We start from the raw sequence: 23614 nt of genomic DNA on the forward strand, positions 1-23614 counted from the left end.
AATTCATCTTCCTTCCTTCTGTTCACAAGCATTTGACTTATTTGCTCAGGGAACAGAAATGGTATAGCAGCGTGTGTGACAAATGACATAGTGTAATGAACAGAGAATAATCAAACATATATCAAGAAAAATAGTTTTCAAAGAAGCTTACAATCTAAACCTATCTTCACTTACAGCAACAAAACTATTGACTTAGTGGTGGATCAAGACCATATAGCAACTGAACAATTTAACATAAATAAACGTGAAAAAAAGACCTTATTTATAGGTAATTGACAACTGAAGAGCAGGTAATTTCACTGAATAAGTTATACTATGTGAGTAATTTCCATATCATTAATCTCTCAATTTTCAATGTCTTGAATTTTTAAAGGAACTTTTGTTTTCTCTTGTTTCAAATACTGAACGTATCTCCAATATGATTCTTATCAGCGAATGCTTTATTTTCTTGCCACAAGTAAGATTCTTCATTGTTTTCTCCAATCACCCTGAGGTCTCATGACACTGAACCAGATCTGAAAGTCTCTAAGAAGAAAACCACGGTTAAGCAGCTATGTGAATCACACCAAATTTGGTCAGATTACTCCCTTGATCAACATTTAGTATGAGTTCAAGTATTCTACTGGATCAGAACTTTTCTGAATTGATACACTATTCAGGAAGTCTTCAGGGTGTCTTTTGCGTACCCAGCTTGGGTAGTTTGGGATAAAGAGGTTTAGAAGTTTAATGATAAGAGAAGAACAAAACCAGAAAAGACCCAGCTCACAGAAGCTTTGGACATCTACACTTGACTGCTCTGGGAATTCAGGGACAGCAGAAGTGACAACAAGAAGAGTACAGAAGATAGGTTAGAAAAGAGCATGAAAACATGTCCCCCAGTCATTTAGATTGGCCATGGTATGGTGAAGTTTGATGAATCTGGTTTGAATTCTCTGAAAGGGCATGAATTACCAAAACCATGTGGATGCAAAGGCTTCTGTGAGTATACCTATAAAAATGCTGGCTATGAAACACACATTCCCTATGATGATCCTGGGAGCAGAGGTCAGTCACATTCAATGAAATTAATGATACCACACAGCAAGATGTTCTCTAGAAACACAGCATTCTCATCTGACTCTTATTTTCATTTACACATGCATAGCGTAATAGGCTATATAGGACGCAACGAAAGCATACAGCATGATTCAGGGCTCTTAAGTGCTACCTTGACAAAGTCACTTCATTTCTTTGCCTATCAGTTCCACCCCCAACTAAAGTGGGCAATGGGACTGCCTTTCTTCATTTGGATATTGTAAGTGTACATACAAAGTATGTGAGGCACATGGGCAGAGGGTGTACAGAAGCAGCTAACTGAATTCATGGGTCCTTTTCCTTTCCAGTATTTTAAGGATGCCATGATTGTCTCCACAGAAGAGGAACTGCACCTGATGACCCAACAATTCCCTGTTTGATCCTATACTTCCACGTACAAGTAAGAATTATAGAGGAAGACTTTTCAACTGATCAGGTCATTGCTTGCAAAATTTATTTGGCAGTGGAGTTGCACCTTTTAGCCAAGAATTATATACCCATGGCTAAACTAAAGAGCAAAGGTTGCCTGGCTTAATCCCCACTCTCCAGCTTTGCAATGCAGGGTGAATTAATGATGTAAGAACTGTACAAGCTTATGTTTATTTATAATACTACATACACAGCAACCATAACCTGGAACACTCCAGAGTGGAAAGATACGTTTTTATAATGCTTGTTTCTTCATTAAGATTTCATCACCCACCTACACTAAAAAGCCACTTCCTCTTCACTTTGTTATATCTGCTTTTACCCACTCCTGTTCCTGCATTATTTTTTTAATCTCCAGTTCCCTACTTTACATGCACTCTCAAATTTTAAACAAGCAAAATTTGTGCATTAGTGTGTCCTTTTCATCTGATTTATGAATGACAGGTTCTTCGGTGCAGCTTAATGGTATGAGAGAGACATTATTTTAAACATTAAAGTGAAAACCATTTACAACTATGATAAGAGAGGTCTGTTGACATTAAATTTTAAAACATGCACAAGGTAAAGGCAAGTAGCTGCTCCAACAGGTGAGAGTACTATGCATGTGGTTTGTAGGGAGTTTGTTCTACACATTAGCTGTCTCTTCCTTTTCTCTGTTTCACAACCTGTAGGATATGGTGATTCAAACATCCATTAAGTCATCATCAGCAACCAGAGTTTAATCACCTGAAAAGTACTTAGGGTGCAGCACGAGCATTTATTTAATAAAACTCCCATTTTGTCTGTGGAAAACTTTTCTTACCATTTATGTCAGCAAGAAATAAAGAATAAATAAATACAAAAAATTGAAAGAACTGAAGCTGTATTTTGATACTTCTTCCCCACACCGCCATCACTTTCACACTGGATAGTCACATCCTTAGCATACTTCTATTAAAGCTGTTCTTGCAATTCAATTGTGAGATTTTTGCTAATACTTATCTTGCTATATTTGGTTCAATTCAGTTCAGCAGCAACCTTATTTGGAGTAGTAAATAAATACATTTGTATTTTATATCATATGTTTGGATTGAGTACTGTTTCTAACTATGTTAGACATACAGTTAGAACAGCACAGAATACTAGGGAAAAACAGGTATATGGTATCTCACAGTACTACTTTTCAGCCTAATTTTAGTCCATAAAGAGAATACAACACATATCCTACTGCAGACCTGTTGCAGACATGGTACAGATCAGACAACAGGGAGGATACACAGATTAACTGTTTACTGCTCTAGTTTTGGAGTCATGCAGCTCCTCCAGTGACTTGGACCATTCTCAGAGGGTCCAGTGGATGGCAGAACGCTATGGTAAAGCTGACCTCACATATGAGGAATGAGAATGCATACCCTGAACATTAATGGCAGCTACCTGAGGTAACTCTGATTTTATAATAAAAGGTTTTTAAAACGTGACTTTGAGGCACCACTGTGTTTTTAGTTGCCTCTATTCATTCAACATACCCTAATCAGCAGTGGTTAAACAGAAAACCTGACTTCATGCTGCCATTTGAAATTTTAAAGTGAACTGTGAGTAGGGAACATTGATCACTGATGACAGAAAAGACTAACGAACCATTCAAGTACCTTACAGTACTGATCTGCAGAATGTAAAAACCAACCCCCCAATGCCTTTTTATAAAAATGCAAATATCCTTTATGTATCTCCTGAGTATTCAAAAGCAATCCAAGTATTAACTTTCAATAAGTATCAAGAAGAGCATTACACAGGACAAAGAGATCACTGTTTAAAATGGAGAGAGAGAGAGAGAGGGAGGGAGGAAGGGAGAGGGGGGGAGAGAGAGGGAGAGAAAGCAAAACAAACAAGCAAAAGAATCCTTTACAAAAATGCTAAACACAACTTACCTTGTAGATTTTGCAATGGCAAAGTCATTATGCCTCCTGCTGCAGCTGCTGCTACCAGCCCTTGGATGTTGGTGAGATTAGCTGTAGGTAGAGTTAGGACCAGTCCTTGTTGGCCACCCAGCTGTCCAGCCATGTTGAAAGGAATAAGGATGGGCTGATTGAGGGCTGGAGTGCCTCCTGGCATCACCCCTGCTACCGCTGAGGCTAACTGCTGGGCTGTCAGTAATGGCTGTAATGAAACACAGAGAGTAAGCCTATTTTACTGTTCTTGGCTCAATGTTACATGTCTATACCTCTTCTGCTTGCGATGCTTTAGTGGTACAGCATAGACATGCAATTACAATGCACCGTTTCCAGTATTTCAAAGCATACATTTTCACCAACACAAAATGCTTTGACAAATTTGATATACTGAAGTTGTAAGCCTAATAGTCATGTAGCATGGGAGCAATTCCAGTTGAATCTAGAATGGACAGTTCATTACACATACACCAAAGATATTTTATCAACACAAGAAGGCCTAATTCAAGCCAACCTACAAGTACTTGCAAACATTTCCCAAATTTTCCCAGTTGTATATTGGTAAGAATTAAACACACTACAGTGACTATTGCCAGAAGCTATGTGGACTGCAGGCAGACTGTACTGTGAAGTGGGTTAGACCATTAAGTATCTTCTCAGGGTATGATGATATGGAAAATCTTTTAAAACTTTGTACAGAGTCATACTATTATGCCAAAATTTTGCTGCAAAGAAAAAAAATACCTGGCAAAAAAGATAATGAAATGCTTTTACTAATGCAGGAGCTGTATGTGACATGCAGAATTGTCAGAGCCAATAAGGCTGCATTAAAATTGCACTAGCTTTTTAATATTAAATCATGACCTGTATTTCAAAAACAACTTACATAAGAAGTTCAAATAATTTAACCTCCTAAATATGCCAAAGTGCTTATACTTTATTTTAGAAAAGCACAGAAAAAGCTAACCTTTCTTAGCAAATACCTTTTAAAACCTATATATGACACACGGATACTACCTTTTTGTAACACCAAAATGCAGCTAAACAGCTTAGAATTGCATTTTCTATATTACACAGATAAATGATGATCATTCATGATTATTTACTTTTCATCAAATTATATGTTTCAATTAGTCTAAAGAAAAGATACTGACCTGGGGCCCAACGGGGAACGCAGGATGGGACTGACTGGGTTGGTGTTGGTCAGCTGTGCTTGTATCAGACAGCACTGTGTTTCCTCTGGCCTCTAGAATTCAAAGAGAAAATCTACCTTAATATCAAGCCTGGGGACTGGCACATTACTTTCTGCTGTGATGTCACATAACATCAAGCTGCAAATGATATGCTAAAGTGCTTTATCAATAACTCAAGCAGTCAAATCACTTATCAGCTGCATAAATTATGCTAACATTCATTCAGACCAGCCAGCTCATTCAAGGAGATACAAAAATCTGACAGCGGTGAAACTGAAGCTATCATCAACCCAGCTAATGTGGGTTGCATTATACATCAATTTACATACAGTACATGAGCACTCTGCGTGTGTGGGAACTGCATTTTTTATGCTTAGGTGAGCATCAGCCATTCTAATTCCTGAAAGCAAAAATTATCTGAAAAACAATCAAGTCACAGCTACTTTGTGTCTTAATAAAGTCTTTTCTTATGCCACTTACTGAGGCAAGAATAAGGCAGAATAAAGGACACTAGGCACAATAAAAGGCCCTACATAAACTGAAAATAAGTATTCCTCCAAATGACAGCTACTCTCCTTGGCTTCTAAAGCAAGGGGGGAGCAAAATTCTGCAAAAGCAAGGCTTTTCAGCATTTATTGAGATGATCAATATCCAACATGAACTATATGCTGGYACTAATGACTTGCTGAGCGCAGAATATAACCCAGCCCCACTGGATTTTGCTGAAGTCTTCAAAACAGATTTTACAAAGAAAAAGAAAGAAAGATGTCCTATCAGGTGCAAGAAAAGTACCAAGTTCTTTTCAAACCTACAACCAGATCCTCCAGTCCCTCCTGGGGAAAGACTCATTGATTCACAAACTTTTTCAGCACTGATGGCAAGATCAGGCCCACATTTATCTTTGAAGCTCAAAGAATGACAGCAAGCATCAAAAGTAGCCGCAAGAGTACTGCAGTGTTTTAAAAGGAAAATCCTGGCTACAACTTCAGGTTTCCTGGTTAGTACGATAGCTTTTGCCCCATTAGTTTGTTAGTTTTTTCTGATGCGTGGTTGAAATCCAATTCTAAGTAAACCTTAACAAGATCCTCTTTTCCAATGTTTGTCCTATGAATAGCAAGTGCAAGACAATTCAGAACTAGTTTATTGGCATGCCATGGTGTGCTAGGGTAAAAGGATATGATTCTTTCATACTTATAAATTTTAAAGAGGGTATTATCAGCTCATTTAAAACAAATTCTTCTATATATTCTCCAAGGGGACAGACTTATAAATAATGGAAATGTGAAAAAAAATACTTCAGCACATTAAGGTACAAATAAAATTGACTGGTACATATTATTCAATTGACTTTATCTCTACAGCAAAGTGTCAGTCATAACAGCATTTTAGAATGGGATTAAACAATAAATGTGCAGAGCTATTATGCAGAAATCTGAAAATCTGATTAATTTGTAATATTTCTGTGTGCTCTCAGAGAGTCAGAAATGGACATTGCTTTGGGAATGCTTACAAACCTTCTATTGAAATTTCTAAATTGATTTGGAACTAATAAAACATACAGACTTGCTGACATTTTATAAAGTGAATTCCATCAAAATGTTTGGCATTTTATTGACTACTGTCATTTAATAATGAGAATAAGATGACCTATTATAATTGGTGAGGACTCCAACAATTGCCTAATAGCACGTGAGACTCAGCCACTACATTTTTTATGTGTGATTTACTCATCTGAGATACTTGAAAAGCAAGAAATGTAACTAGAGATGCAAGATTCAGTGAAAGCTGTTTCTTTCAAATGTCTTACAATCCTAGCAGGATTGCTGCCATCGAACAGACCAAACCTAGGTTTTCTTCAGTATGGTTTTCTCCTATACAAAATATGGTCCTACATTGCTGAACACAATTTTACCTTAGGATATTTCCACATATCACGCTATTTTTTAAAATCTTCTTATCACAGCTGTATGTATAAAGTGATATTAGAACAAAGACTCAATACCAATGAATATATCACTCTCCATTAAGATCAAATCTTCTAAATCAAATTTTAAATGTAATTTTAAGGGCTGAGAATTTTGTCTTAGCAGATGATTTAGTTAATATTAAAACAAGCTCCTAATAATCTGTCACATCATTAAATTGTCCTATGAAAGGTTTGGGTGAAGTAAAAAAACAGGAGTGAAATACTTTATTAGAATTTGATTTTCCTGCAATTAATATGGCTTGATTTCTCAGCAAATAAATAAGAAGCCTCAAAGAAATATGCCTGTGCTTTAGCATTTTTTCATGGTACAAGCTATCCTAAGAACCACTGTTTTCTGTTATCTGTTCCCTAAGGATTTTGCAGTATTTCATCTCACAAGCTGTGTGTTGTACAAGTAGGTTATGCAGTCCCATTAAACTCAAATTAATTACATTCCTTTCCTTTTGCATTGTGCTAATTGGAATCACTTAGGATTACATTCCTTTCATATGGTCACTGATTGAAGATGATGTATCTTTTTATTCTAGTGCTTGAATGCTCTGCTTGCTTCTTCCAGATCACTTTCTATGTGACGCAGGCATCTTAGTAAAAGAGCGTGCAATTTCACATGTATAAATGTGGTCCTACATGGCACCCTATAAGAAATTACGCATGCTGTATCCTCAGAATCAAATTCTCACATTTCCTCTCAAGCCCATATCTGTTTTTCTCATACACTTACAAGGGGTACTTAGCCCGCTTCTAATCTACCTGCTGTAACAGCCATTCAGGCATCAAGATTTTTTCAAAACTCGGAGGAAAATCTGCAGATTGCCTGCTGAGCTGGTAGTAAATACAGTGAAGCACAATTTTCAGCATTAAGTTCTATTGCGTTTCACACAGTCACAGCATTTGCTCCTTGCCATATGCTATCTTCAGCGAAAAGCGTAGGTCAAAGCTCCCAGGAAGACAAAGTACAGCACAAAACCGTGGTAGAACCCTACTTTCCCTTTTTTACCTACTGAAGTCAACTGGGTGGATTCTCCTGAGTTTGGAAGATCCAAAAAGTTGAGAGCACCCTACGTTACATGTGCTATTTCTTAATCACAGGCTTGTTGTTACTAATTTGGAAAAAGCCTTCATTAAGACCATTCTCCTAAATTGGCAGTGCATGATCCCCTACATTTTTTCCCCCTCAGTTATACCACCTTTATTTGGGAGCTCATTAGTTCCAGATGCTGGAATGACCTTTGTAGGTAAATTATTCCATTGCCTAAATTCCATTCCTTACACAGAAAAAACGGGCTGTCAAAATCTAGCCTCAATTTTCCACTCATGCAGATTCAGGCTATTACCTCCTGTTAGGCTATCTTGCAGCGCTGTTGAGCTTTCTATCAGCTACAGATATCACAGCAAGGAAAGAGGACTCAGCAATCTCTGCAAAGCTGGGCAGGTACCAGCAGCACCTCCTCTTCCCTCAAGTATGCCCTGGAGAGACTGTTCTCACATTATAGCTGTGGTTCCTGGTTCATTTGGGGCAGGGAGAATGGCAGTTATAGGGCACCTACTCTGAAAATAGAAGTAAACCTCTTTAACACCTTTTCCCTAGGCATGGAGCCAAGACTTTCCTTGTAAGTGTGCGCTGCCATCACAGCATAAGTCAAAAAGCTTGCTCAGTAGCACTGTATGAACAGACAGGAGTGCTACCACTGTGGTACAGCCATGACTGTAGACAAGACTTTAATATTTAATAAGTAGCATTCATCATATGTGATTCACCATAAATTAATTATAAATTATATAATACCTACGTTCACCTCTCATCCCGCCAAGGGGCTGGGAGGGCATGACACAATAAAAAATTGAAGTGCACTGTAAACATTGTAAAATAACCCTCCTAAAATAAAACACTTTTTAAAAAAAACCTAAGTAAAACAAAGGCAACTTTCTTCTTCTCCCCTTTCCAAAAAAGTCCCCATCCAAAAAAACAAGCAAAAAATCTTACTTAACAGCATGTGGTTTGAAAAATGAGAAAACCACAAGAGGGGTAACAGAAGAAAAAAAAAAATCACCTCTCAAGGCCTCCTAATCTCATGTGAATTAAGACTATAAATGCACTAACTATAAACAGGCTTTCCACAGTTTGGCTCATTTTGGTATGCCCATGCTTTCAGCAATACGATAGATAATTCCCTTCTACATGTCTGCATCTCACCAAGCCCCACAAAGGAGGGCATGCTCTAATCCCCACCTTGCAGGTGAGCAACTAGCAGACAGAGGGACTGAGATCCAGATCTGCAAATCAACCTAATTTAGGCACCTATATCTCTTCAGCTATAGAAACATTGTTCAGGAAAGAGGGGGTCAAAACACAAACAACCCGCACACAGACACAGTGCCCATCCCAGCGGTTCTTGCCACACAACATGACCGACTCTTGCAGGGAACTTACAGCTCATGGGCAACTGTGACCTTACTGAAAATCATTACAGGATATATGACAGCATGTTAAACATATACGTCCAGCTCTGTCCTGGACCTCTTGCTGCCTACACAGAGGCTTGCCTGTGCCTGCACCAAGGGACAACACACACTGGTGCCTCCTCCCAAACCCTGCTCCAAAAGCTCCCCCAAAGCTGACACTTCAGGGYGAGATGGAGTCCAAACCTGAGCATAAGGCTGTGCCAGCCTTGAACCACAGCGTGGAACAGGCCTCAGCAGATGAGCCAGACACACATAACTTCTTCATGGTCTTCAAGAAATGAATTCAACATTAATGAGTCTCGAGTTTGTATCAGAACCAGTGAAATACTGGGCCATCTCTCTTCAGCACTCGAAGCTTTGAAAAACAAGGAGGATCAAATTTAATAATGCAGCTAACTACAGTAATACTAGTTTTTCACTAACCAAAAGAATAACCAAATCCTTCTGAAACACCTTTTAAGCAAATATTATAAATGAATCAACATAAATAGAAGAACCTAGGATTTCAAGTAACAGTTCATATTAAAATGCTTAGATTCAGTTCTACAACATGATCCATTAAATTAGTTGTATTTATCTTTCAGTAACTGTAACAATAAGAAATCAAGATCAGAACTTTTTCTTACTCTTTGAGCCAACTCACATTAAAGATACAGCTTTAAGAATGAAATCATGAAAACGAAAATACTGCCTGTGAGAAAAATAGTCTTAGACTTTTAAAACCAATAAACTCACTGTCTGAGCATACAATATAGACACAGATCATAAGTACTATTATCAGAAAGAAAAAGATAACTTCTTAAAAGAAAGCAAATAGACCAACTGATAACACTCATTATCAGGTACTGCGTGTGAAAGTCCATCACCACTGATTAAAGATGAACTCAGTTCTTCATTAAGTGGACTCTTAATTGTCAGCAATTATACCAGGAGCAATCATGCAGACAAAATTTAATAGCTGAAAGAAAAAGATGCAGCTGATAATGAAAAAATGTAACATTGCCTCCAAACAATCTCCCTTCTGCCACACAGCACCATATTGTGGCTCTTAATTTCACTGCTTCACTTTTCTGCTGCTCTAGAGGTTGGACATGTAGGTAGGAAGCCTTTCAAATCACCTCATCATAAATTCTGACTAATCAGATTGCTACACACTGTTGCACAAACACATCCAAATTTTACAATACTTGCAGGAGAGAAAATTGAGATTTTATGCTGAATACTGAATTCATTTTACACTGGTATTATCCTATAGTTATGACAGCAGATATTCCTGTTACTTCAGTAAGGAAAATCAAGCCCAGAAATTAAATGAGAATAATGAATCACTCACTGGAAGTTATGCATTCAAGCCCAGAGTTCTCATATTTAATTTAGTAGCCAGATAGCTGTCTTCTTCCAGTGCCAGTAATAAGCATGACCAAGATGCGGCATACAATTCATTCATCTGGACTGTATCAACCTTCCCTGCACATCACGTTTTCCCACAGACGGCTAAGCCAGTCACCTTTTCCTGAAGACCTCAGCTTCAGATTCTCGGCTTTTGTTTTAAGGAAGCGATTTCAGCTTTGCAAAGCAGACCGTAAGAACAGGAACTATCTGGGCCTATGCAGAGTTGCCACCAGCACCTGTTAACTCTGAAACCTAACAATGTTATAATTATTGCTATCATTAATTATTTTGCTGCCAATCATTTTAGTAAAGCTTCCAAGTACTGTTCCTATCTTCCATAATGCCAAAATGTCTCCATTGTCTCAATTTACATATCTTAAATTCTCATTCTTAATTTTCCCCTGCCCATGTACAAAACCCTCCTAATTTACCTCTGAAAATGTCTGAGGTGTGATAAGGAAACACAGAATTGGTCTACCATATTGACAAATTAGTCATATAAGTCAATATGGTGGATTGAATAGAAAAGCTAAAAATCCTGCAGATAAAATGGATTGAATTAGCTATCAAAACAAATAACACAAAGTYGCCACATGGACTGTAGCATTCAGTATTTCAGTAAAGCCTGAGAGTTTTATACTCACATGAAACTGCCATGCAGTTGCTATAGCAAAGCCACCAGAAACACTGCAGAGCTCAAAAACCAGTTTGCCAGCAGTGCACTAAATCCTGCCTTTGCCTGGTCCCTGGGGTTTTTTTCTCCCAAAGGACAGTCTCCAGCAAGACATATACAGTAGGGGAAATCACTGTGCTCATTACCCATACACACAGAGTTTGGCTTGTATTTACACACCTGCATCTTTCTGAATCCAGACTGATATCATTAAAACTCTATGACTTGTTTATAATGAAAATCAGGTTATTACAGTGATTCATGTTACAGAGAACATCTCATGGGCAACCACCAGCTATATTTACCACCAAAGAAAAAACTACCATACAAAGGCACAAAAATCACAGATAATGCAAAAATACAGCTCTCCAAACTGCCTTAAATATTCTTCTCTACTTTTTTTTCACTTCTCTACTTTTGCTCCTCTTCCATTGTCTCATCTTTTTCTTCTTTCTCCTTTCCCCAACTTAAAAAAAATTCCTATTGGTCCCTATATGAATATTCTTCCACTTCAGATATTTCGTGTGAGAAAAGAAGTGTCACTACTGCAGAAAAGATGAAAGGATATAATTGCAAAGTATGTTCTTTATTCAAAATAGACTCATCCTACTTTTCTTCACCCCCTAAATACGGTGCACAAAAATCCCTTGTTAATGGTACATACATTTTTTATGAATTGGACCCTTCATATTGAGAATTCTAGTTTCTTTTTTACTGTATGCATTAGCACAAATATAATCACATTAAGGTCACAAAGACCCTATCAGTTTTCCCTGAATTCATACAACATTTCATACTTACTGTTTGCTGTTAGTGCTGGTGAATGCAATGATGATAAAGGTTACTTACCAGAAGATGGACAGTTGAATGCATTATTATTTCATGTTGGGCAGCTGATCTCTAGCTAAGAAGGGCAGGAGGCTTCTGTAAATTAAACTTCCTTTCTTTCCAATCCTGCAAGCTTACTAAATGCTAAAGAGTGAGCACATTAAAGAACATTATTTTGGAACAACTGCTACGGTTTGCCATCTTTCTACAGTTAACTAACATTTCTTTGTGATGTTTATGTATGCGTTTTCATTTCTGACAGGGCAGAAGGCAAGCTTTCCACCAAAAGCCCTGCTCCCTCACACTTACCCTCCCAGATTCCTGTATCCTCCCCCCCAAAAGGTAGGCTATGATGGTGTCCTAGAAGGATGCGCACTGCAGTTTGCCTGGGGAACCTTGCACGATGGACACATTATGGGCTTGGCTGCTGGCATTAAAGGCTACTGAAAGCCAGACAGTGCATGTGGACAATCAGTAACATGCAATAAGGAAAGCTTTTTTGGAGGGGGAAAAAGGGGGAGCATGGCTGATATGTTTTGGTTTTATACGTTACAATGATAGACTTGCTTACAAAAGGTAGGGCACAGGAAGGTGGCTAATGTGATCTAACAAGAGATTAACTCAATGAAGCTTTGACTTCTTCCTAGGTGTGGAAAACAAAAACTGTAGGGTGAGGAGGGGATGAGCATAAAACAAACCTAGTGTCCCACCAGTCCTATGAGAACCTGTTTAGGGGTTCACATCACCTGGTTCAGTGAGTGGGGAATATTCAAATTAAGGAGACAATGTCATTTAAACCCAATAAAAGCACCTGACACTTACAACTTCAAGAAAGCCAGGGTTCAGCAGAAGGCACCCACAATATATGTAAACTCCTACTGGAGTGTTCTGACCTGGGAGAGCGGTCAAGTGACAGTGGTTTATCACTCTTGCTATGGAGACCGCTGTCTGGTTTCATCCCTGCAGGGTCTTTAACAATTTCACACTCTCTGCTGTGGTCTTTACACAGCCCTGTGGGGCAGCTCCATCAAGTGTCTCATTACAGGTTGTTCAGCTGTTCAGATTTACTGAGGCTCTTGAAAGAGCCATCCCACAGAGAGGCATACTGTAGGAGTCCGGTAGGGATCCAGGAGGGAAACTTTAACAGCAGCAGCAACTCTGTATGCAGCAGACCATGCTCCTAGATCAGACTAAATCATAGAACTGGTAAGTCTACATTATAAACCTATTTAGCTGCACATGTACCTTCAGAAATTCCTAGCTACAAAATTCAACAGCCCTCCCCCTCCCAAAGCAGCCTGTACTGTTTGATAGCTGCAGCAGGTTCTCAGCAGGGTGAGCCATTATTTCAAATGAAAGAGTTGGCTGGGAGCTGCAGAAACCCATAGCATGCATGCCTCCAGAGCTTGTAAATCTTGAACTGAATTAAGTTCTGCCTCTTTATTATTGTCCAAAATCAATTGTAGTGACTATTTACAAGTGGCTTTTGCTAGGAGTTTCCCAAACACTTCATATTTATCTGTTTTTAAAGAACATCCAGTCTTCAGGTCATGTCTTGAAAGCTATGCCAAGCCTGACTGTAGCGAAATCAAGGTTAAAGCATGCCACATGCAACAAGGGCTCCTGGTCCCCCCGCTTCCATTCCCTCCTTCCCCTGTAGACCAAAAGCTAAAAATACAAAAAAAGATCTGAAACAGAATGAGTAGTTGGTGTTCATCTTGCCTGCCTCCCAAATTTGAGCAGCTATTTACTAGACAATGACGCTAAAACAGTCTCCAGCAGCCAGCAAAATGGTCTTCTCACACACTAAAACAGATCTGTGGGGAAATAAAGAACCAGGTGGTTTACAAACATTTGGACATTGTTCCTGTAATACATCAGTCAAACTCCCACTGGATTTCATATGTGTTGGATTCATTCTCTAGGAAGGGTTTAAGAATACAGCACAGTGCAGGGTTAAAAAGCTTTGCGCATACCAGGCACATATCCGAGGACAGGCATAATGCATGAAAGGTCTTCTGGTTGGTAACACTTTGTCATGGCAGAACCTCTTTGTAACAACATGTTGTGCAGGAAGGAAATAAGCAAAAAGAAGCCACACGACTTAGCTTTGCCAAAATACCAAGTGGCAAGCAACTTGCTTCAAAGAATGAGAGAGGGCACTGTGATACATCCTAATAGGATTAAATTATATGGAATATACAAACTGCTTGTAATCCAAGAAAATGCTTGTGTTCATATATATATGTATGCCTCTCTATATAAAGATACACATTTTTAAACAAATTAGTTTCTTACATACCTTTCATTTTTATATTATTCTGTTTATATTTTCAGCATTACAGTAATTGAAAAATATCTACTGGTAAAAGATGCTATTAATTTAAGTGCATTCATGGTGTGTTATGTCACTAATAGACTTAGGTAACATTATTCTTTTATCCTTTTTACAAAGCATTATTTTATTGTCCTCTCGTTTCTAAGATTTTACTTCCACTTAAAGTCAAGTAGAGTGAGGGCTTTGCAGAATTCTATTATATTATTGTCCTGTCATTATTCTAACCCCATTACACAACAACACAAAACATTTGTCATATTATTTATTTTGAGGATTATGTCAGATCTCAGACTATGTGTACATGCCTACTAAACATAATTTGTAGTTGGGCAAAAAGTAAAAATACTTCTAAAGAAAATATTTTTACTAATTCTGTATTTCTGTAAGAGTTGTACCATCTGATTGTGAACCACGTAACCCTTTAGAAGAATCTAGCTATATTTACAGAAAATAAGATGATGTGTAGAGGTATATATGCAAACAGACCCAAACTCCTTTGTCCATACTGCCAGGTGATGAGACATAAGCCAGCCCTGCTAGGGAAGCCACACAGCTGTGTTCACACAGCACTCTGCACATGCTACCTTGAGCTGAGATGCACAATGTCACTCTAACACAGCTGGGTTGCAGCTGGGCAGCAGCTGGCTCATGTCTGGCCACAGAGGAGCTCACAGAGAGGACCCTGGGCCCACCTTTCCTACACATCAGATCCCTTGGCAGCCTACACATGGCTCAGTACACCTGACATACCATACAGAAGCAATCTCTGTCACCGGCTCAGTATCTTCCTTTAGTTTCCCTGACTTTGAGGATACGCAAAGGACACTCAGGGTTGGTTTGAAGCAGCAAATGCTGCCACCATCCTTTCCTGCCACCAGCTAGTGATGGCTGCCATAAAAGAAGGAAGGACCTGAGAGGTCAGGCACTAATCTGGCAAAAGCAAAATTTAGGCTCAGTTCCCAGCCAACACAGAATTCCTGTGAGGCCATCACCAGCTCTTTTAACCTCCCAGGCAAAGAGCGCTGTTAGGCTCCCCGGGCTCAGAGAAGTACTGGACCACAGGAACACGTAAATTAGAGTGGTTACATTGGCAGGTATTGCCAGCATGCTACCTCCTCCAGTCACAGACCTCTTATCATCTAACACTAGCCTTTGGCTGTAGCCCTGGTGCAGAGCCTGTGCCCAGGGGCTCAGAGCCGTCATTCCTCCACACCGAAGGGATCTGACTCAGCTCTCCAGGGCAACCTTGTGTCGTCTTTGGCATAGAGGTGCTTCATGTCTTCCCTGCACCCTCAGACTGGCCCAAAAGGCTCCTGCCCTCCTCACCTGGCCTCATCCTTAACATTATGGTGCGTACTGGCTACTGAAGGACTGCTAGAAGGAAATAACTTTTGATAACTACCAAATACATATAGTCCCAAGTGAGATTCTGGTCACAATCAGTCACTCCATTAACAGTCACCCAGCTTGCTTGCTTCACTATTCTGCAGGATCTGTTAATTAATTTCTTTCACTATCTACCCTTAGCTGAAGGTTCTTCAGCAAAGCACTGGTTGACATATAGCTAAAACACAGATAATAACGTACTATGCAATTTAACCTCAGCAAGAGATGTCTAGGTTCAAAACTCAATCCAGACTAAAACACTAAAACAAAACAAAAAAGTGCTTATATCCATACTTAAGGACTTCTCAGCTAAAATGGTATTTAAAAGAGCTTTCAGAGTAAATCCAGTCCTTTAACATAATTGTATATATACAATTGACATTCCTATTCACAAGACAGCTGTACACAGAATAAAAAGATGCAATAGGTTTTATTTCAGTCATTCTGAAACACATGACTTGTATGTGTTAGTGTATTTAGCATGTGCACTCTTATAATATCACTGTTTTCACTTAATGTTATTCTAATGACTTTCCTCTGAAGAATATCTGTGGACACCATAACTCCCTAAAAGGTAACAATGGATAAACATCAGCTTGAGAAATTCCGGTCTATATTATTTATGAAGCTGCAATTCTCCTGTAAATAACCCAGTTGTTAAAATGATATGTATCTATGTAATTGAGTCTTCTGTATACAAATAAATAAGACTTTATTGCAATGTCAGAAGCTAACAGACCAGTCAATAAAATCAATAACTCACTTTTTCTTGCTTATATATCTAACTTTTCTCCACCTTTCCTATGTCCTCTGTTTGTTCTGGTTACATATTAACACTCTGAAGGATATATAGCTCTTATGATATTGTTTAGTAAATGGTGATCTGAAGAAAAGTCTTAAGAAACACCGCCTCAGCAATTTAATACTCTGCCTATTTATTGTGTACTTTAACATATACCTGTCCGATATGAGTAAGAAAGAAAATGTCTTGATCTATATATTAGAATGCTAGAGATTTTTAATGTGAATGACTACATGGAGGTCTAAGTAAATTAGGTTCATATTGATACATTTAGCTAAAAGTACTCCAGGCCTGTACTGCATTATCCCATAACTGCTGTCAAAACAGCACTGCCAGATTATAACACCGTGCTGCTTATGCCTCTATGGTTAAGGTTGTGTCAGCGTTTCCATCATACTCCCCATTTCTCAGATGTTTATAACTTGGCTGTAAAATTTGTTTTGGCCTGAAAATTGGTGAACCAGAAGCCAGATCCTACAAATCTTTACTCAAGAAAGTTGACCATTTTATTTCAGTGGGAGTATTTCCATTAGCTGGGTCTTGCCAGATCACGATCCATCAAAGCTTATGAGACTAGTTGTTCTATTTTCTTAATGAAAAGAGGATTGGTCCCTTCAAAAATATTGCTGAAAAAAAAAAAAAGGATTTGGGAGCACTAGAAAATAATACTTGATTTTGTGATGTGATTAGGTCCTTAACTTGATCATCTCTTGTTTTCAGTACTTAGAAGAAGAAGAAAAATTAATGGCCAAGCCACTGCAATGTAAAAACTAACCTTGGGGCATACGCACTAAATTTTATTCCACTAATTACATTTTCTGCGGATTTTCATCTGGGATCTAGCACATCACCTAAACAGTGTAAAATTGGGATGGCTCCAAATGAGCCATTCTTGCCTATCACGAATACAAACATGTTCACAAAAGCTATCTTATTATGTATGCTCCATACAGGCTCTCCATTCAAAAATATTTTAACAGATGTCATGCTGGATAAATATAATGGCTCATCTGAGGTTTAGAAACACTTTACTCACAGTAGCCACAAATTTGGGCAGCATTTTTCAAATTGAGTTAAGCCCTTAATACACACCCAGGGGCTTACTTAGACTTATAGATACAATATCTTTTTCCTTCGCCCTCCTTAGCTGGATGAACGTGTGATCTGTTACTGATGAAAATTTTCCTTTTCCGATGCTGCTCTCTTGGTTCACTACTGAAATACATTCTAACCTTGCATTTGACTTTTGGATAAAATTACGGTGGAGCACTGCTTGAGGGACAGATGCAAGCCCCTTCTGGCACGGCTCCAGCAGCCAACGACTTATTCCTGGAGAAGCTGTATAACAGCATCCTCTGAGACCTTTCCTTTAGGAAAACTGATTACAGACAGGGTTGCCCAAAATAGGAGAGGACAGTAAACATCCCCATGCTTTGTTAATGCAAGCCAAAGAAACAGGCAGAGCTTTTACAACAATTAGATATAAAGAGCCAGTTTGTGAGAAGATGATGCAGTTCGGGATTCCTTTTGGAGTTTCTCTTCAAGGGGAGATCTGCACCTCTGCTTTCATTGTCCCTGGTGCAAAACAGCAGTAAGCTGTATATGGCTTGGTACTGCACAGGTCTCAGCAAGTAACTGCAGTCTTGTGAGCAGACCCACTGAAATCACATGAGTGCAAGCACCAGTGATGTTCCTTTATGCTCCTGGACTCTGAACTCTCTGTGCACAAGACTGTGTGTGTGATACCACCATCAGGTCTGAGAGAAGTTGCAAGCCTTTGCAAGGCTTCACAAAAATTGAAATGTTATCTTATACTTCACATGATTTAGAACTGAAGAACCTGGCCCTGGCAGCCGCACAGAGGCACATACACAATTAGTAGTGATCTCTTTTGTAAACAACATGAACATTTCTTGCAGGAAGTTACCTGCTTTCCCAGAAGCTTCATTTTATGACATATAGTAACTGAGACAGATTGTGGTACTAAGCTACAAGCTTGCTGTTTTCCAGTAAGGCAGAAGACTAAGTCTGAGACCCTAAACATTAGGTTACATGACAGCGTACATATCCGACACGCCAACTTGCGAGATCACATGGTGGTTGTGTGCTGGGTCACGCTGGGGGGAGGTTATCCTGCTGGCCTGCAACCTAGCACACCGTGCCTCCTCCTGGGGCCTGGCAGCACCATCCCTGCCTGCAGCAGCTCTGCGCTGAGACCTGCAGCAGCAGTACTGGCAACCCAGCCCCTCTGCAATACAGGTGGGCAATGCGGGAGAGGGCTGCGGGGCTGCTCTGCAGCACACAAAATGCCAGGTGAGAGGCCTGGTGAGCAGCACAAGCATCAACTATCCTCAGTCACAGGCTGCGGACTTAGGGGCTGATGGGGAGCAACATGAGGGACGAGAGATCATCTGGCAGCTTGCCCCCCCACACACACTTGTGATTTTTAGTAGGGGGTTGATCCTTCTGTAACAGCCTTTCTATGGGTATCTCCCTGAAACATTAGGCCAGCGTCACCACCTAAGGTACAGACAACGCAAGGGCCATGACTCTCTAATCAGTCTCCACCCCTTCCTAGAGACCTCTGCACTGCACATCTCAGAAGCAGAGCGTACATTTTGGTGAGCAAAACAGCATACGGCACTAGGCTGAGCGTGCCTCTCTGTATGATCCCTGGGGAAGGAAGTAATTTCATAAAGGAACTTCAGGTTCCCCCACTGTGTTGGACATAGCTCAGTAGGTAGAAAAAAAAAAAGGTGTTTTAGTCACTGGAAAAAATAATGAGAATATTTGTGTTTCATACCTATGTAAAATGAGCCCTAGCTTAACCTTCATTCATTTCCCTTTGAAGCTCTAAAAAGGGAGGCAAGAATCCGCACCCGTGATCTATTTAAAGTAACACAGTCATAAGACTAGAAAATATGGGTGTGAGATGCAAATTTAAAATTCTGAGCTCTTTCTCTCCCACACTAATGATTCTCGAGTGTCACGGAGCAAATCATACCTCCTTATACAAAACACCTTGATGGTCTATGGTTTCTTAATCACCTAATTTCAAAGATTTCCTGTAATCCTTACAGAAATTCTGTAGATATCAGGGGACAAAAGCACTCCTGCAGTGATTCATGCATTCTTCTCTGGGGCTTTTCACTAGGGCTGCACTCTTCCACTCTTGCAGTCCCAGCTACACTTAATACCAGCAAGACTTTTCACGTAGCATTGATCCAAAGCCCAGCGTTGTCAAAAGAAAGTCTTATGCCAAGYTAAACAAGTTTTGTCTAAAACCCAAATAAAATGACAGAGAAAGTATTTGGTTCTGATGTCTTTAAATACTGGAGTACAGCTCTTATCATCATTTGGTACAAGGTTGTTACCTTCTGGTTCTGCTGGGTGTGCACTATGGATGACTATATGGCAGAGCACAGTAGTCTATTAACTAGACTATAGAGACCCCTCATAACTTATGGCCTAACACTCTCCTAAGAATGAATCAGTCTCAGGCTCCAAACACATTCCYGGGCTCCCCTGTCCTGCTCAGACTCCTCCTCTTCTGTGCAGTTTTCCTCCTCTTTTATAAGAATCTTTGGACAAAACCCCTGAAACAGTGACTTCAAGAATGATAAAAACGTGTGGGGTTAATTGCTTACGTTTTTTTAAAGGCACGGTGGGTGTTGAAAAGATATTTCTTTCTCAGTCAGCAACCTGATTAAAATGATGCTTCAAAAAAAGAAAAAAGAAACCCTCAAATGGCAGAATGTAAGGCAACTTTTAAACTTACTATTTTCAGAGCATGTCTTTGTACTCTGAATAAAAATATTTTGCATTAAAATGTGAACAGGACAGGAGAAGAGAGTAAAGGGACGACAGATCCTGCCACTAATGTTGTTGCTTTAACAATACAAGTCCTAAAAGATACCAGAGTGTGGTTTGAGACCGGAGGCCCCACATGCTTCTCCCGCTCATGCTGGAATGGAGAGTAAAATTTCCCCCTATTAGGAGCAGCTCATCTTCCAGGGATATTTTCCTCCTCCTCAAAGATAAATATTTTCAAACACTATATCATATTCACACTCTTCTACTGTACTTACCAAAGACATAAATATTTTAATATTGCAGAACTATAATATAATGCAATAAGATTCAGCACAATAACATCCATCAGAAAGGACAAGTTAAAAGAAAAGCATTGCATTTTCTGTAAGAAACGATACATAATGACCATTGCCTAGAAATGGATCAATCTGGCTCCAGTGGAGCAGCTGCATAAGCATTCAAAACAGCAATAAGTACAAGCTCTGGTGAGGTAGTTTCCTTCCCAATGTCATCTCATTTTATCTCCCCTGAGCAGGGCTGAAAGTCATGTCAAAAAAACATCCAAAGACAGCTTTCTCTCCGTGCCCCTATTCTTAAAATCCTTAATTGTATTAATAATTCTTAACTGGCTGGCAATTTTCAGTTGTATCCCATTGTACTGAGCCCAGTTATAGTCACTACAAATCCTATTTTTCTACGGGTTTACAACTTTTGTGGGGAAAGTACACTCTCCGACAAAATGAGAATCTGTGCCTTAAAAGGGTTTTGGTTTTAAAATGTTTTGCCATTTAAATTCTACACAATTGATGGGAATAATACAGATAATTGAAGTGTTTTCATTATTGCCATTCTTTTCTTTTAATATACTTACAAATAACATATTTGGTGATTTCAAAGAAACAGAGATTCAAGAGAGAGAGAAGCCAGATCTTTGGATCCGATCGAACTGTATTCTACAAAGAACCAAAGAGAGTTTTCCACCATATTTCTACCCTATAATCCAACAGACAACTTGATTCTAAACCAATATTTAAACTAAATAACCCTGAGCTTCTCTAACTTGCATTAGTTTGTGGTCATTCTCAAGGGGTATGCATAGAAGCTCTAAAAGGTCATGACAAGGAGTGCCAAATACCAAGATCAATGCCAGAACCATGCTAAATCAGCTCTTAGTCCCCTTGTACCACTGAGGAACAGCAAAGAAGCCAGAAGAGCACACACAGTTTCACTGAGTTTAGATGTGGGTTTTTTTGTTTACTAGTTTTTTTGTTTGCTTTAAAAAAAAAAGGTTTTACACCATACTAGAAATACACCCAAGCTGGATTGTTACTACTGGCCCCAACATAACAAGCACAGAGAAGCACCTAGCAGGCTACAGYTGTTTCCAGCCTTTCTCAGTTTGTGACCCCCTAAACTTTTTCCAGAGGAGGTGTGGAATCGTTCATATGATCTTTAAGTACAGTAGTTCATTTTTCCTGGACCCAACTCCACAAAAGGAAGCTAAAAATCATTTCCTACATCCTTGAGGAAATTCACAGGTTCAAGTCCCATTCATTGTCCTGAACTCATTTTATAGCTTTTATGGGTTTTGCATCACAAAGCTACAGGGCATTTCTACTGTGAGGATTGCCAGTGAATATCAAGAAATTATCATTTGCCTTTAATAAATGACAAGAAATACTAATGACATGTGATAATGGCAGTTGATAGCATTATTAGCAAGAAATGTCTTCTACTTAGTTTACCTTAGGGGCCAATTTCTCTGAGCTAACGGAGGTCAGGAGAAGCGAATTCACATCCCAAACTGAGCAGACAGATGTAAACCACAATCAGAGGTTTTGAAATGGATTCATTTATTGGATAGACCCGTACAATCTTCTCCACTCCRTGGCTACCACAGAGGCAGACACCTGGGAGCGTGTTGGAAGTGACAGCCCCATCTTTGTAAATAATGAGGACTGTTTTAAACAGCCCAACTCCAGATTTTTTCCTGTATCAAACTCCCACCCTCTGTGGACTAGACAACAGCAGTGAACACTGAACTGGGGAATACACTGAAGTGACTTTTCTCGTGTGAATTTTCCATACTCTGCCCCCTCATCTGGCAAAATTGCAGAAATACTCCTAGATGGATAGAATCTATTCTTCAGAGTTTCTTAGACCCCATCATCACGGTACTAAGTGCACTTCAATAGTGCAAAATGCTTAGGCCTTTTTACTGTCCCCTAGGCTCAAAAGTTTTCGCAACCACTTTGCATCCAATTTCCCCCAAGTCCATTTCCTTGGTATTCCCTATCATTTATATACACTCATAGCCATTTCAACTAGTCCCCCTGTGTCACCAGGTAACTCTCTACTTTCTCCCTAAGGCTCATCGCTCTGGCAAGCTGTTCAGGCCCATTCACGCAAAAGACCCAAGGTAGTCTGTGTAGGAGCACATTCCCTTGCTATCTTCAGAGGTGCTGGTCTGAACTACTTCTGCCCAATAAACTATAAACAACAATGACAACAACCTCTATTACAAATAACAGGATGATTAGCAAGGTGTTTATTTCTATTTCTGTCAGGCAGTTCATTAGCAATAATAGTGCTCCATGAAGTCTTTCCATGCATTTCCTTACTATGGTTTACATTATTGCAGGGATTTTGTGTAGCTGCTTCATGTCTAAATAGTATGTAGTTATTACTGGATGATGATAACCTACATTACAGAATAGGCAAAAAACTCTGCAACTACTTTTCCCCACAAAGAGTTCTGGGCAAAGATTTGCTCTTCTTGAAAGAGGCAAGACCAAGAGTGAAAGACTTGTTCCTGAATTTACGCCAAATTGGTCAAATCCTGCTCCATCTCATTCAGATAGTTCAGTTGAAGACAGAAGTGCGCCAATGGATCACCAAAAAGGATGAACCCTGTAAAGGTCTGACTGTCCACCAGCTCTGCTGAGAGTTTATAGATTTGGTCCTGGCACGTGTTAGATTAGGCAGGCATGCAGCAACATCTGCTCATGTTCCCTTTTGAGCCTACACAAGTCCATTTAATTTCAGTATAATTAGTCCAAGTCTACCCTTACAGAGATAGGGATTAAGTGACAGCCAAACAAAACCCCTTTTGTGTGCATATTTTTATGCTTAAACATCATGTCCTTTGCAAAGAACATGAAAGTGCAATGGCATATATTTCTCCACATAGTCCACATGTTTATACTGCCCTGCATCTGCTACAACATGATGTGCTTGCATCACTTTTCATGCACCTGTGTGGTGACCCAACTCAGGGAAATGATATATTGGGTGGATCAGGGAGAACG

The 23614-nt window shown here is 39.4% G+C and overlaps 1 protein-coding gene across 1 annotated transcript in view; it reads right to left on the minus strand.

Moving 5' to 3' along the window:
* POU6F2 (POU class 6 homeobox 2) overlaps positions 1-23614 on the minus strand; it is a 311703-nt gene that overhangs the window by 173945 nt on the left and 114144 nt on the right. The window contains exons 3-4 of the mRNA XM_026082027.1: positions 4586-4677; positions 3411-3639 (exon numbers count right to left, since the gene is read on the minus strand). Coding sequence (XP_025937812.1) covers positions 3411-3639; positions 4586-4677 — 321 coding nt within the window. The remainder of the gene's footprint in view (positions 1-3410; positions 3640-4585; positions 4678-23614) is intronic.

This window comes from Apteryx rowi, unplaced genomic scaffold, assembly GCF_003343035.1.
Source record: "Apteryx rowi isolate R43461 unplaced genomic scaffold, aptRow1 scaffold_565, whole genome shotgun sequence".
Lineage (NCBI taxonomy): Eukaryota > Metazoa > Chordata > Aves > Apterygiformes > Apterygidae > Apteryx > Apteryx rowi.